Genomic DNA, 15,129 nt, shown 5'->3' on the forward strand with positions numbered 1-15,129 from the left:
GCTGTTTGATGACGAGACTGTTATGCTGGAATTGCTGTCGTGTACAATCACTGGGATGAAAGTACGTTTCTGGGTGTGGCGACTCATTCGTGATTGCCGAAGATGAAAGAATTTGATTTAGCGTTGATGCTGATCGTTGCGCAGCCTAACAATCATCAATCTATGAATATAGAGTTGACCAGGCCATGAGATAGAAATAACATACAGGCCTGCCGTCAATCAAATGGCACCACAAGGCATATTCACAGGAACCAATATATACGTATCAGGTTGCAAGTCTCCGAAATGAAGAATCTTCGATTTCCGAGTATCGTTCACTGTTCACCGAGGGTGCATATACCGTGAAACAAAGAACAGTACTGAATGCACTGCACCCTTTCAGGCCAGTGACCGAAGGTTACTCATGACCGCTGACAACGTAACGACAATTGTGGGAGACACCGGGATGAATAATATGTGTTCGGGGTGCGTTTGGAATCTTAGAATTTTTCGGATGGAGGGGTGATGCGATAGTAGAAAGACCGAGGAAGTGGAGAAACAATCCCGGGTTATTGTCAACTGATGGACAACAGCAATCCGGCTGAGACGCGAATTTTTGTTGGATATTCCCACTTAGACGAGAAATGGGATGTTTTAGAGAAGATCTGAAGAAAGAATAAAAACAGACTTGCGATGTTATCGACTTACTGGGCAACTAGTCAACTAAACTACTGAGTACTACCGTATCTCCGCCTCGGGCAGCCATGAATATTTTCATTTTCATTGAACACGCCAAATGCTGTCGGAGTAGCAACCGGCACGAGAGATTATCTCTACGTGGGCCACGTTGATCACGACTGCAAACACTACACCTACACCTATCTACGATATGTAAGCTGTATGTATGTATGTCTTTGATTGCATGACAACTCCGAACAAATGTCAAATCGTGCAGGCATTTCTGTCTCTTCCAATGCCAGCCAGACACAGACCAAATAGCGGGGTCATTGCAGCCCAGAATGCCTGAGAATGGAGTGCGAGAAAAACAAGAAACGCCAATTGAATTCGAGGTTATGCACGCTTGATACTTGTTCTGGTATAAGTACTTTGCTAAGGTGCTAATGAGATGGGGTTTGGTGGATGGGAATCAAACGGCTTCTCCCGCTGCATGCTGCACGAAATCATGACAGTTTTTTTCGTGTAGGAGGTTGATACGTGGTTGTGTGTTGGTTGGATGGAGGTGGCATCATGTCTGATGAGTTGGTTTGTTGTTTGAGATTGGAAAACAATGAAAAGAAATTAGGACGCACTAACGTAACCCTAAACCCTAAGTCGGACAATAAGTTGGCAATCATAGGATTCAACATTTGTTCGTTTTCTTCGCTGTTAGACAAATCAAAGCATCGCATTATCTCTGTCGGAGCTACATTTACAAGTCAAGCATTGTATTCTATTGTGTAGTCCTACGGTTCCATACAGTATGATGTTTGAAAGAAAGGCACCCAATGTTAACCAGGACCGGCAAAGACTACATAGGAATCTACGTTTCCGAATGTCATTAAATGATTCAACGTACCAATGTTATTTCATTGACAGATATCATTTACAAAAATAGTGGAAAACTCAAGGAGCGACATGATGGGTATCACGAATGACGCAAACAAAATCATTCCAATTCATCCGAATTGTCTCTCTTATGATCAATCCTCTGCACAAACTCCGTCTTCGTCATGATAATCCCCGACGGCAAATTTAGCCTCTCCTCACTCGAATTCGTCGGCTCATTCGGATGGATCATTGTCGTCGTCTTGCCATAAAAGTGAGGATCATCTGCACGCGTAGAGGGCAAACCCGCGTCTTGTCCTGCGTACCTCCTTTTTGCACTAGACAACATATTTCCATCGCCCATGTCGATTCCAGTGCCATTTGTTGGGTTGTCATCATGGTGGTGATAATTGCCGTTTTTATTGCGAATGAAATCCACGAGCTGGCCCAAGACTGCGAACTCAAGTTTGAGTTTTACGCTATATACGGCACCCTTGAGACAGATCTGGATTGCGTATTCGTTGGCATATTCGAGAACCAGTAAAGTCAAATCCATCAATATGATGAGAACATTGACGGCAATGAGTTGGTACTGAATCCATCGCTGTGCCTGATTTCGGTGTGTGGTGTGGAGCAGTTTGTAGGTTTCGTACAGATATAGACCGGAGATGATGGCTTCTTGGATGCTGAAACCGGTTAATTGAATCTTTTCCATGATATTGTATGCTGTAATGAACTTTGGAGAGGCGTCCGGGTCGTTGGAACCGTAGGTCAAGACGGTGGTGGGGAGGTGTAAGACGAGCGCATTGAAGCAAATCATGTATAGCACTTGTTTGAGTCGTTTCGGGTCTCGGAGGACGAGATGTAAGCGAGAATAGAGAACCATCGCCTGGCCCGTCACCATCATCCACCATCCAATCGTCAAGACAGTACAGGTTATCCACGGACTGACATGTGTAAAGAATTTGATAAAGAAGCCGACCGAGTATGGTATCAACCCGAGTAAAGCGGATAATAGCAAAGACCAGAAATACAACCCTCGGAATCGTCGGAATGACACCAAGATCATAACCACGAGTTCAAGTGCGTTGTAGATGGAGACGAGGAGGAAGAACATGAGAAATATGGCGAGCCAGGTGTTTTTGGTATTGAAGAAACCGGAGATGCCGTCGAGGGCCCCGTTGTCGTCGGCATCACCATCGCCTGCCATTTTGATTATCCGATGGATTAATTTGATTTTTTTTTATCAAGGTAGTCGATCAGTACATATGTCGAGTCATATCGGAGGTAATGTCGAGCCTACACCCAAGGTATATGGAGATAAAATGCAACTACTTGATACGCTGGTCTTGATGTCCAACGATGGACACATATATCAGACCATGTGCATCAAATTGTCAGATGAGAACAGAAGCCAAGTTTAGAGCCAGAAAAAAAAAAACACAAAAGGTGTGGCGAGGGCCCAGAAGCTTTTTATTCTATCGGCAACTAGAACCACACGACCAACGGGTGGAACTTTCATATGATTCCTGTGGGTATGGGGAAACCTAAAAGGATCTGAGCATAGCTACTTAACCCTTTTGAGGTGTTGTTTCGAAGGCCCAATGGACCAATTCTGGGCTTTGCTGTAAGCCATAATTGAAGCAAGCAAGCCAAGTCAAACTGTAAAGTTGATTTAGGAGCCTCTCAGCCCCGAGTTTAATGTTGGCGGGTTACACTTCCTGGCTCCCGACCAGGATACTGCTTGAACTAACGGAGAAGGAAAGTTTTTTGTGTTGGTTTAGCTGATCCGGACCTGACTGTGTATGGGTGGTGGTTGGCTGAGGCGATAATGCCAGACAGGACGATCTTGATTGTCGAGTCAGGGGAAATACATTTTTGGTAATTTTGCGATATGCAGGTACGGCCCGATACGGTATCATACCGAGTACCTTTTGACGTTGTCACTGTTACTTACTCCATACAAATCTTTAGATAGTTGATGTAGTGATTGATTGATCGTGTATAAAATACCAATACACTGGAAAAATCAGGTGCGAAGAAAGGTGGTCAGAGTCCATGACGCTCACATGCAGAAGCCACAGCCCAAGTATCAGCCAAGTATTCTGAATCGCCGATTCTTACTTGTAATTAATTAGAGTTGTTCCAGACTCTCCAATCTCCATACTCAGTTAGTCCGTTAGTTGCTCCTCGTATCGGCGGCTGACCGACCTCATGCCATATGCATCGCTGACTGCATAGCTGCCACCATCTGTGAACGATGAATTGTCGGCTAATATACGATGTGTCGTACAGCTTCTGAAGTATACGGCTAGTACGGCATTCTCAAACACTTCGAGAAACACGGAGGAAAAAGTGTAGTAACGCAAGACACAGGAACAATGCCTTTGTTGGCGGCGCTTTGACAATCCTCTAGCCCTAAGCAGCTTCTAGCAGGCCCTAATCCCCATACCAACAACTTTGATCCCCACAACTACGAGTCAACCCATCGCGCTACACCATTCCCCATCTTTTAGTATTTACAGTGTTACACTCGCGCCATGTTTGAGAACAAAAGATCAGCGGTTACAGGTGAAAATTGGGAGTTTTATCCGACTGCTTCCTGCTTTGATCTCCGATTTTTCGGACTGCCCGAATCGCCTTGCGGGCCGATGCTACTGACTCGTTTCTTGAGCGATGTTATTCGATGGCTTACTCTGACAGAGTTATGTGCATTGGACATGAAGCTTTCGAAGGATTTGACAAAGTCAGCTTCAACCTGGCCCCATCCGAAGGACGAGAGGTCTGATCATAGGCTTAGCGTTGTATATGAAGTCCTAGCCCTAATTCGGTTTTTCATAGACATGTGCTTACTTGCCTGTCTAGAACAACGACAATGGAGTATTTTCTACCCCCAAATTATTGTCTCTTGTCGCCGACATTGTACAACAGCGGACTCTACGAAATTAGGTATGCACGAAGCATTTACACATCATATCACGGCTAGTCCGGATAGTTCTAGTCCGTATTCATTAAAGAACAAGCTCCTCTGACAATAAAGCCTTTGAAAGAGATATCTACGAACTCAGCAACAGAGAAAGAAAAGAGTGATGAAAGCCACCTCCGCATTATTTCTTTTTCTATGCACGGAATCTACATTCATTTCAAGTAACAGGTTATGTGATTCGTATTAGTCTCACAGACCAGGGTACCTGGTAAAATGGTAATGATTGGCAGGGAGCCAACTTAGTGACTAACGCGACATCTGATAACCATGGCTTCTGCGGGGTCAACTTGCTTCGATTTTTCTATCCTACTAACCAAAGACCTGCCGTTGAGGCCACGCTAGAACCACCACATCCGTGGCGAAGAATAACCAAATTTTATTTCCCTTGAGCTGATTTGAGTGAAAGAGAGCGTTTCGTGCCGTTGAATACAAGAATGGACAGCTCAGAAATAGACGCGACCGGCTCAGAACTCAAAAGTTCAATTACAGCAGCGATGATCTGACTTTGTCGTTTGCTCGTCTTATTGCTTCGTCCCTTTGCTCCTTCGCCCACTCCCTGCCATTCCGATACCAGGTTGCGCCTTCCTGAAATGTATCGGCATTTGCAGTCATGGACCATCAATTGATTTGTGTCAAAGAGTACTCTATCCGATCTGATGTAGCCGATTTCGAAGGGTGAGTGGTGAACATTTGAAGCTGCCCATAATGATAAATAGACGTGAGGGTGCTAGCATTATTGTTAAATTCAGGTTCATCTTTACCATACTCCTGAAGCGAATGCAGTCCCCTTGCTCCTAATGCACCGTCATAGCATGCCTGTCTTTTGGCTACTGATGCTGACCCGTCAGGTCCTTTTACTGCCAGGAAAAAATTTGGTGCAATAGGAAGATCATGCTGCGTAGATGGTACAATTTGATGGTTAAGTTCAACTTGTATTTGGATATCAAGTTGCTCAGGACGTGCCCCATCATATCGGTCGGGATTCCCAGCGACTAAAGTGCCATCTGTGAGATGATCGAGGTTCCTGAAAGGAATGCCACCATTTGTACATTTATTATCTGGAACGCCGCCTTCAATGAAGGGAATGATCACAGTCTCTGTAACCTGTCTTTCTTTAGAAACATCTGCATCGGCTTGAAGAAAATTTTCGAAGTCTTCCTCCGCGAATCTGGAAGATGAAAGCGAGGGCCTCCGTTGAGCCAGTCTTGCAGGTATGTCATCCCAATTGCCGGGCTTTGAAGGGCTGCATCCGTCGGGAAATCGATAACGGTGTGGAAAGACACCATGGTTAGTAAGATGTTGCTGAAAGTGACAATCGTAAGGACCGCTGCTCTTGGTAGTTGATGGTTTGGTACATCGTGAGGTACCGGACCCTCGTGAAGAAGCGCTTGAGCTACGCGAAGCCCTAACACCACGTTTCTGAGATTTTTGGATGCGGTACGGTCGGGGGTTTATTGTAGGCTGTGGATACTGCAATGATCAGCCAAATTAGTTATTTGCTATGTAGTCCGAGGCACCTTACTCCCCGCAAGTCTGACAAATTAGGTCCGCCTTGACGCGCAAATCTCTGGATTGTTTTTGCTTCGTAGCAAGTGGCAGATCTTGGAAACTGACTTTCTGAGGCAACTTTCGCTGTAGCTTGTATATTCCTTCGATTAAGCTCCCGTAGAGCATTAGATGTCAACCAGACCTGCGACAGGCTGTCCCAAAACGCCGGAGGGAGCAGGGAGTCGCTGGGATGCTCAATCTTCCGCTTCTTGTAAGCTTGCTTGGATGAGATGACTGTGAAGTCTTGCTTGTATTGCTCTGTATGCATTGGGTAGTGTTGTTGACAACAAGTGGTAGGAGGCTGATTCCATCTGGATGATATTTTGTGAGCGGGCACATTTATGCCTGTCGATTTTGGAAAGTCATACGGAAGGTGAAGGTGAAGGGTCTGGCAGCTATGGACAAAGAGTAGATGATACTGCTGGTTTGTCAATGTATGAAAGAACTGAAAAGAAAAGATAAGATCTAGTATTATGAAAATGTGTTGAAGTTCATTCTCCAATCATCAAAGTATATTGATCATTGCATATACCTACGCAATAAACAAGGAAAAGCAATATAAAAATAATCACAACGGAAACACTGCTTTGAACCGTAGCATCACTTGGAGCTTAGAGTTCTTTTGATAGAGATGTTCTTTGTAATACTTAGCAGTGATAGAATAGTGGAAACGCGCCATAACAATCTACACCAACGCTGCAAGAGTAGAATTCATGTGACAGCGAGTTTTGAACAAAAAAATTTGAAATGGTCTTGTTTAGTTTACTGATAACCGACGAGATGTAAGTTAAAGAGTAAGTAGAAGAAGGGAGATGCAAAGCAGAGACTCAAACAATCGGAAAACCCGAGAAATTTAGCTCGATAGCCGGCAGCAACATCAGAACTTGAATGGCGCAACTGACTTGAGTAGGCAGTTGAGTCTCAAGCTTCTAATTTTCTTTGTCTAAATATCTACACTCTCGGGTTTTCCGAGTTTCACATAATTAAATGTTTCCGAATCCAGAACAGAGGTTACTCCTCTGCAATATCTAAAACCCACCTTGATTGATCACAATCTACATCACCAATAATGACTCTTAAATACGATCCCGAGTTTGCTGAAATATTGCAGAGCTTCAGCGAGAGAGTTCCTGAGGTGCCTTCTGCTGATACCACAGGTTTCGAAGCCAAACGGAGGTTCTATGCAGACCTCGTATTTGAACTTGAAAGTCGAAGACACATGCCACCAGACGTCGAGATTTCTCGGTTCGAAGCTGTAGCAGTAGATGGCTTCAGAGTCCCGGTGTATCGATTCTTTCAACCAGCGAAACATAATGCTGGAAGGAACGATAGTACCACTGCTCTCGCTTCCGCAATTTTATACTGTCACGGAGGCGGCATGGTACTGGGAAGCGCTCTGTCCGAACAAAAGTCGCTTGCGACCAAGGCATTCAGTACTGGAGTCCAGATCTTTTCCGTAGATTATCGACTCGCGCCAGAACACCCACATCCTACTTTAGTAGAAGATTGCTATGCGGCACTCTGCTGGCTGCAAGCAAATGCCCGCGAGCAGTTTGGAATTGACCCTGCTCGCATTGCGGTCATGGGTGACAGTGCTGGTGGCGGCATCGCAGCAGGGGTGGCCTTGCTCGCTCGAGACCGCAAGCTATGTCCGCCGCTGGCAAAGCAGATTCTTATATATCCCATGCTCGATGATCGAAACACAATTCCTAACCCGATTTTGGATCCCTTTGCTTTCTACAAGACGGCCGACAATAAGATCAATTGGACAGCTCTACTAGGCGCTCAAACTGGCACAGAGGGGGTATCTCCATATGCGGCGCCAGCCAGAGTGGAGTCGGTTGAAGGCCTGCCACCTACATATATAGATCTTGGTGACTTGGACATATTTCGCGACGAAGATGTGAAATACGCATCGAAGCTGATTCTCGCGAATATTCAAACTGAGCTCCACCTCTACCCTGGAGTACCACATGGATTTGAAAATGTCGCGCCAGAAATTACGATCACGAAACAGGCAGTTGAAAATAGAAAGAGGGCAATGCAGTCATTTTAAAAACAGTCAACGTGTAGTTTTGGATTGTACCGAATAGGAATTTGAAAGTAATTAGGTTTGATGTCGCTGCATGACATGTTCTCGCATCAATGCCATACAACGAACAGAAGTAACAACCTTTATGTCCTGACCAGATCATAAAACTGTCAACCAAAAGCAAAATTGAATACGGGCCTCGACCTCTCCTAGCATCCGTCGACTAGATTAGGATCCCCTCAGCGTCCATTATGTCTGCGTGGAGCTTACTTCCAGGTCAATTCTTTACAGAGTAGACTGTCAGAGTTATATAACAATCTAGAAGCAATATAATGCAACCAAATAATCAACAAAAGAGAACGTGAAGCTATTCCTACATAGTATGACTCATGCCACAAAGGGGGTCCGAACTTATCGGCCTGCGCCCAAAACTGGCGGATCTACTTGGAGATCGCTACCGGGTAATCGTATGAATCATGGATATATATATTTTGATTTCGCTGTGAAGCTGGGATAATAACATATGAAGGCCTATACCCTTGCAACCCCAATCTGTGCCTGCTTATAAGCAGGGTTGAGAGATGCCTCACTTCCATGTTGGCTCGATGTTTCCGCATTGCCAGGATAGTTTATGGGATCGTGATCGTGCTCGTCCGCAGCATCAATTGAATTCAAGATAATCGTGTCCGCTCCAGGTTGCCTCTTCTTGCTTGAGAACTTGGACGCCGAGCCTTTCGAGGCCGCGTTGGGATATTTTTTTTGCCAGCTGTTTGAGCCATACCGGCTGTGACCACCCTTTCGAACCTTGGATAATATGGGACCGAGCATGGGCAGGGAGACGCAGAGAATGCCGAGACTGATTTCTGTGGTTGATAGGAAGTCCACCCAGACCATTGTTCCGGTGAGGTTTACAAGCTCCAGATGTGTAAGAGCGGCAATACGACCGGCGGCGACGGCAGATACCCTGTGATTGTCCATTAGAATTGTTTGAAGTTTGTAATAGAGTGGTGGCGCCTTACGCCAAACTAATGGTAAAAAGACCCGTTAAAGATAATTTCATCTTCTGTCGTGCCTTCAATCCCCAGATGGTCGGGAGGGGGAGTAAACAGATCATGATGTCGCTGATGATGTTGAAGACACCAATTGAGATGAAGGCTGTAACTTGGTTCCCACAATGGCCAGTGGCGAGAGTGGGATCGTAATTTGCTCGGAATGGACGGCATATGAGAAATAGCAGTAAAATGTTGGCAGTAGTCCAAGTGAGGACAAACCCGGCTACCACCATGGTGGCTATGCGCACGTACTTGTTGACGAAGATTCGAAGATAGAAACATAGAACGCTCATCTTGATAGCGCTGATGCAGAAACTGTAGATCAGAGCGTACGACACCATCAATTTCAGGATCACGACCAGGTTCGGCAGGGTCTCGTTGATGGGATAGCCCACGCCCATTGGCAAATCTGCGACATCATGCCAGTTAGTCTGATGATGATAGAATGTCACAAATCAGAACATACAAAGTCCCTGGATAACAAGCATGCCAATGGCCTCGGGCGTAGCCACGAGGATGAGGAAGTCATCCCAACCGAGTCCGGCGTTGGTAATCACGCGTGACAGAATCCGCAGCCCAACAACAACAAGCGTGATGAAGACCAGCACACAATTGATGATAAAGTGTATCTTCACAATGGGCTTGACGGGAAAAGTGACATCTTGCAAAGCCATGATACTGTGTATTCTCTCACATTGCCAACGTACCCCGTAGTAAATATGAATAATTCATGTGCCAATCACGAGATCAGCTTGGTATTTATATTCAGTACCATCAAGCCTTTAGGGCTTCGGGGATTCGGATCCACGACGGTCGGACGCGGCCCAGCCATGAAATTACTATATTAGACAGGCGCTATTCCTCATTCATTCAGGCGAGAAATTTGTGCTGGGATAGTTTTGCAAAAAGCAAAATATACATACTATGTAGTATGGAGTGCACCTAGATCTAGTAAAATCAAATGAAGATCTGTGTTCTTAGTGGGCATATGGGTCTAAAAGCCTGTAACCACCAATGATCAGTTGGTCAGACGCCTCCACAGTCACGGTAAAGATTTCCGGCACTTGTCAGTCTTGCTCCGCGACTTTTGAAGAGACTTTGTCTCGACGCTGGGGAGAACAGGCCTCCCAGTATGTGACTAGGTTCGGGTCGCTACAGTGAAGAAACTTTATAACTGGTGCTCAAAAATGGGACATTCATGACATAAAACGTGTATAGAGTACCTACGCAGTTGCTAATTCCCGTCTTTCTGGTTTATCCCTGCTCTCCAGCCATGCTTGACAGACCGCCGGGAATAACAAGTGTAACAATAATAGTACGTAACGACAAACGGCGCCATGTAGATCATGGCTGGTGGTGGTGACTGCGCCGCATGAACTCCAGTAATAAGTACTCCGTAATATCACCAGTTTGGCCTCAACCCGGAGGGACACACCTAATCACCGGTTGTGACCCCTGTACTATAACTAGGTACGGAGTGAAAGTGTATTAATATCGGAGGCCTGTTAAGTTAGCTCTGTCTGGTAGTTGACGGAATCATACACTGCTTAACAGATCAGTGTTTTACATCTAATACGATTGTCAAATATACGATTTGAGACCCATTGTGATTGAGTCGATAACATTATAGATAGTATATTGTGGCCGGAACTAGAATTCCATGCGAACGTGCGCTTGGATGACACGCCCTACGGTAGTCATTAGTTGAACGATGTGGATATGCTCCGTAGTCATGGAAATAGTGTTTTATCATCACGCTTTTCTTGAATAGTATAGTACTATCATTTTCTGCTTAGTTCATGCAACTTGGTGTCGTAGTTTTGGATCCTGCTGCAAGCGAGTCCCCCATCTGTCCAGTTTCCCAGCGTCTAACTGGCCTGCTTGATTAGATCGTTCTTAACGGAATAGTAAACGTTTGTTCCGCACTAGATTAGAAACTAAGCTCATCATTCAGTATACCTGCAGTCCCTAGAATTCGTTTGCACCCCTGAGTCACTGATAGAAATTGTTGGTTAGCAAAGGCTTGAGGTCCAAGTTTGCTAGCATGGACTGACCGCTTGAGTGAGCCCTAGTTCGAAGTGTCTTGTAACTCTAAAATACTTGGTCTGATCCACTCCTAGCTTGGTGATATTGTCGAGAATCTACTATTATATCCAGCCGCAAGTTCATCACAGGAAATATAGCTAATATGTACTCGAGCATACTAATGCATCTGCACACTGCGAGAGAGACTTGCGAGTGAAAGCCTCGGGACGATGGCATTTTCTATAATACAGCTGATATAATGACACTAAACTGTGCCGTTGCATCCCGGCGCTCTAGCCAGGGTCTCCCGCGCGCCACCAACAAGGATGGCGGGAGATACTCCTCCGTGGCTCCATTACAGAACGCCGCTAGCAGAGACGTTGGGAATTCATCCAATGGAATGGCTCGTTCTTACGGCGTCGGCAACGTCACGGCAATGCCAGACATGGGACACAGATTCTAAGCGAGACACTGATTTGACTTTACTCAATCAGGGGCTTCCCTTTTCCATCGCTTGAACGCGCGGCTGCAAAGGACCCATATGTGTCATAAGTGCCACAGCTGAGGGACATGGCTAATTAAACCTAAAGCGTGACTAGTTGCTATATCATAGCCACTATAGTTTATTGACCCCGCCATGTTTGCTGTCGCTCCTCGTGCATCTATCCTCGGCAACAAGGTTTCTAGTAGTGGAATCTAAACCATAAGAGTATCTTGTCGCCAAACTGAGAACGGGGGTGCACAGTCTATAAAGACATCAAAGCTTCTTTCAAAGACCACATCTACGTAGCAGTTTATAGCAAGTACACTCAGCGTATAGTTATCTTTAGCAATTGACATACAATATGGGTTCCGTTGATGAGTTCGACTATATCATTGTCGGCGGAGGCACTGCTGGCTTGACTGTAGCAGATCGCCTAACTGAGGATGAGAACGTGAAAGTACTGGTCGTTGAGGCTGGAGAAGATCGCAGCAAGGATCCTCTTGTGCTCACACCGGGTCTGGTAGCAGGCATGTACGGCAACCCGGACTACGACTGGAATTTCAATTCAGTGCCACAGGTCAGTGACTTTAGACAACTTGAGGTTAATAAACTTGAGTTTGCTGATCGGCATTTCAGCCCGGACTCAATAACCGCAAGATCAATCAACCCCGTGGAAAGCAGTTGGGCGGGTCCTCTGCTTTGAATTTCTTGATGCTCGTGTACCCTAACCGTGGTAGTATTGACTCTTGGAAAGCATTGGGTAACGAGGGCTGGGGCTACGATGATCTTGCGCCGTACTTCCGCAAGTTCGCAACAGTCCACGCCCCTCCTCAGGCCGCAAAGGATGTCGTCGGCCTGACTTATCACAATGAGTCGCTGATAGGCGATGGACCCGTCCAAGTGTCATTCAGTGAGGGATATGGCCCGACTAATTCGGCATGGATGGAGACATTTGCCAAATTTGGACTTGAGATGACAGCCGATATGAGAAGCGGCGATGCTCTGGGAGCTTTCCAACAACCCGGAAGCATTGACCCTGCCACCAAGACGCGCAGCTATGCCGCAACAGCACATTATACTCCTGCGATTGCAAGCCGGCCAAATCTCACAATTCTGACTGGTACCGTTGTCAAGAAGATTATCTTTGACACTACTGGTCCGGAGCCGGTAGCCACTGGTATCTTGGCCCAGTCTAAAGATGGATCAGAGAAGACTTTGAACGCCCGAGAGGTTATTCTCTCTGCAGGCTCTCTTATGTCGCCTCAAATTCTAGAGTTGTCCGGTGTTGGTTCAAAATCTCTGTTGGAGAAACACAACATACCCGTGGTGATCGATAACCCATCCGTGGGTGAGAACCTCCAAGATCATGCTATCACCTGCCAGTCGTACGAAGTCAACCCCGACATCGCGTCAAGTGATATGCTCCGGGACCCAGCTGTCCTAAACGCGCTCCTTGGGATGTATCAAGCAAGCCGAGATGGTCCTATGGGTCAATCAAATATAAGTGTGGCCTACGCACCTCTCACGGATGCTTCAGGAATCTCGTCAGCTGAAACGAAGAAATCTCTTTTCGCCGCACACGATCAGCATACGCAGACTCTTGACGGCCAGATAATTCGCTCCCTTCTGGAGAAGGCAGGCGGGCCTACGGCACAGTACCTCCTCTTCCCAGGTCAGGCCAACACGTACTTGGCGGAACCTACAAGCATGATGGACTATCTTGCACCATCACAGCCGGGCAACTTTATCACCATAATGTCACTTTTGAACCATCCATTTTCGCGTGGTAGTGTGCACATCAACAGTGCCGACGTCCATCAGCTGCCAACATGGGATCCCAATTTCAATTCAAACCCGTTGGATCTCGAGATTTCAGCGCTTCATGCCATGTTTGTCGAGAAGTTTACTCAAACAGCGCCTTTCTCCAACCTGCTGAAGCCAGACGGCGCACGCATCCCCAAGGGCAAAGCCGACAGTGTTGAGGCCGCAAAGGAGGTTATTCGTGAAACTCAAGTCAGTGATTTCCACCCTTCCGGAAGCTGTTCCATGAGACCCAAGGACAAGGGAGGTGTAGTCGATACCAGATTGAGGGTGCATGGTGCCAAGGGATTAAGAGTTGTTGATGCCAGTATTTTCCCGTTTGTGCCGCTGGGTAATATTCAGAGTGTCGTGTATGCTGTTGCTGAGAAGGCGGCTGATTTGATCAAAGAGGATCGACTTAACGCAGCATAATGGCTATGATATCAAGCAATACACGACTTAATAACTGACTAATGTGGGTTGTCCTTATTTTAAACACTCTGAAGATACGAATTTTTCAAATATCAAAGAATTTGACAATCAGAAAGAACAGCAACATAATTCAGGGAGATCGGAATAATACCATTTTTAACATCTCTTAGCCCTGAAAAGGTTACAAAAGTACTAGCTGAACTTATATCTTATGGATGCTAACACAAAAATTCAAGTTTCACAGGGCATGCATTTGTGTCTCTCAGAAAGGCCAGGTTGTAAGGCATTCATCCCGACACATTTCACATAGTTTTCCCCTCAGTTTTGAGGAGAAATGAAAGATAAAAGGAAAAGAGAGAAGAGAGCGAGAGAGAGAGAGAGAGAGAGATGGGTAAGATACACCTTGTAGACTTCTTTTCTACATACATTTTTTTAGCATTGAAGGGAGCACGACTTTTCCACAATATTTGGGTTACTTCCACCATCCAGTACATTTATAAAGGCTTCTGTTTTTCCAATGAGACTTGGAAGTCCTGGAAAATATTGTACAGGTATTCAATGTCGGTAAATATAATCAGCAACAGTACGTCGTTGTCCTAGAAGGACTATGGCGTCCTAAACAGGGATAGTTTGGGCGGTTCGATGTATCTTGAATGTTTGTGACTGGCCTTTGCACATCTCATAGCTTCCAACTCCAATAGAATCTGCCACTCTGGTCTATTCCTCGTTTTCATCTATGATTATGAGAGGTTATTCTAAGATAAATGTCGTCCAGCCTAACTTCTCGTCTTTTCTCTTGCGGAGTTTTGGTTTTGTCGTAACACGTCTTTCATGTTCTACGCCTACATTGTGCAAGCGATCAAACTCCACTTCTGCCCAATCATCTCCAATAATGTCTGTCAATAAGTACAAATATGATTGGATTGATGGCGCAGAATCACTTGAAAAGTATAGGCCTGGCGGCTACCATCCCGTGATGGTTGGCGATTTGCTTCACGAACGATATCGCATTGTGGACAAGTTAGGTTTTGGTGGCTATTCAACCATCTGGTTAGGCCTAGACACTCATCTGAGGCGATATGTTGCTATCAAAATATGTATAGCAGATGCAAACCCCTCCGAAATCTCCGTGCTCAAAGCACTATCGTCTTCGTGTTCGTCTTCGCATCCAGGGCATAGACTTATTCCATTGCCCTTGGATGAATTCACAGTCGATGGTCCCAATGGGACACATACATGCTATACA

General features: G+C 45.7%; 4 protein-coding genes across 4 annotated transcripts; 2 read left to right on the top strand and 2 right to left on the bottom strand.

The window, feature by feature from the left end:
• Positions 1 to 1,645: 1,645 nt before the first annotated feature.
• On the bottom strand, positions 1,646 to 2,734 carry BHQ10_002753 (uncharacterized protein; the record flags this gene model as incomplete). Its single annotated transcript, XM_040874933.1, has 1 exon — positions 1,646 to 2,734. The coding sequence occupies one exon, from the start codon at positions 2,732 to 2,734 to the stop codon at positions 1,646 to 1,648; it is 1,089 nt and encodes a 362-aa protein (XP_040731257.1).
• Positions 2,735 to 7,127: 4,393 nt separating this feature from the next.
• On the top strand, positions 7,128 to 8,114 carry BHQ10_002754 (uncharacterized protein; the record flags this gene model as incomplete). The annotated part of the gene is made up of 1 exon (XM_040874934.1): positions 7,128 to 8,114. One exon carries the CDS (start codon positions 7,128 to 7,130, stop codon positions 8,112 to 8,114), a length of 987 nt encoding a protein of 328 aa, XP_040731258.1.
• Positions 8,115 to 8,621: 507 nt separating this feature from the next.
• BHQ10_002755 (uncharacterized protein) lies at positions 8,622 to 9,816 on the bottom strand (the record flags this gene model as incomplete). The annotated part of the gene is made up of 3 exons (XM_040874935.1): positions 8,622 to 9,054; positions 9,110 to 9,551; positions 9,609 to 9,816. The coding sequence occupies 3 exons, from the start codon at positions 9,814 to 9,816 to the stop codon at positions 8,622 to 8,624; spliced, it is 1,083 nt and encodes a 360-aa protein (XP_040731259.1).
• A 2,196-nt stretch (positions 9,817 to 12,012) lies between these two features.
• On the top strand, positions 12,013 to 13,883 carry BHQ10_002756 (uncharacterized protein; the record flags this gene model as incomplete). The annotated part of the gene is made up of 2 exons (XM_040874936.1): positions 12,013 to 12,228; positions 12,288 to 13,883. The coding sequence occupies 2 exons, from the start codon at positions 12,013 to 12,015 to the stop codon at positions 13,881 to 13,883; spliced, it is 1,812 nt and encodes a 603-aa protein (XP_040731260.1).
• Positions 13,884 to 15,129: the final 1,246 nt, after the last annotated feature.

This window comes from Talaromyces amestolkiae, assembly GCF_001896365.1.
Source record: "Talaromyces amestolkiae strain CIB chromosome Unknown scaffold4.1, whole genome shotgun sequence".
Classification (NCBI taxonomy): domain Eukaryota; kingdom Fungi; phylum Ascomycota; class Eurotiomycetes; order Eurotiales; family Trichocomaceae; genus Talaromyces; species Talaromyces amestolkiae.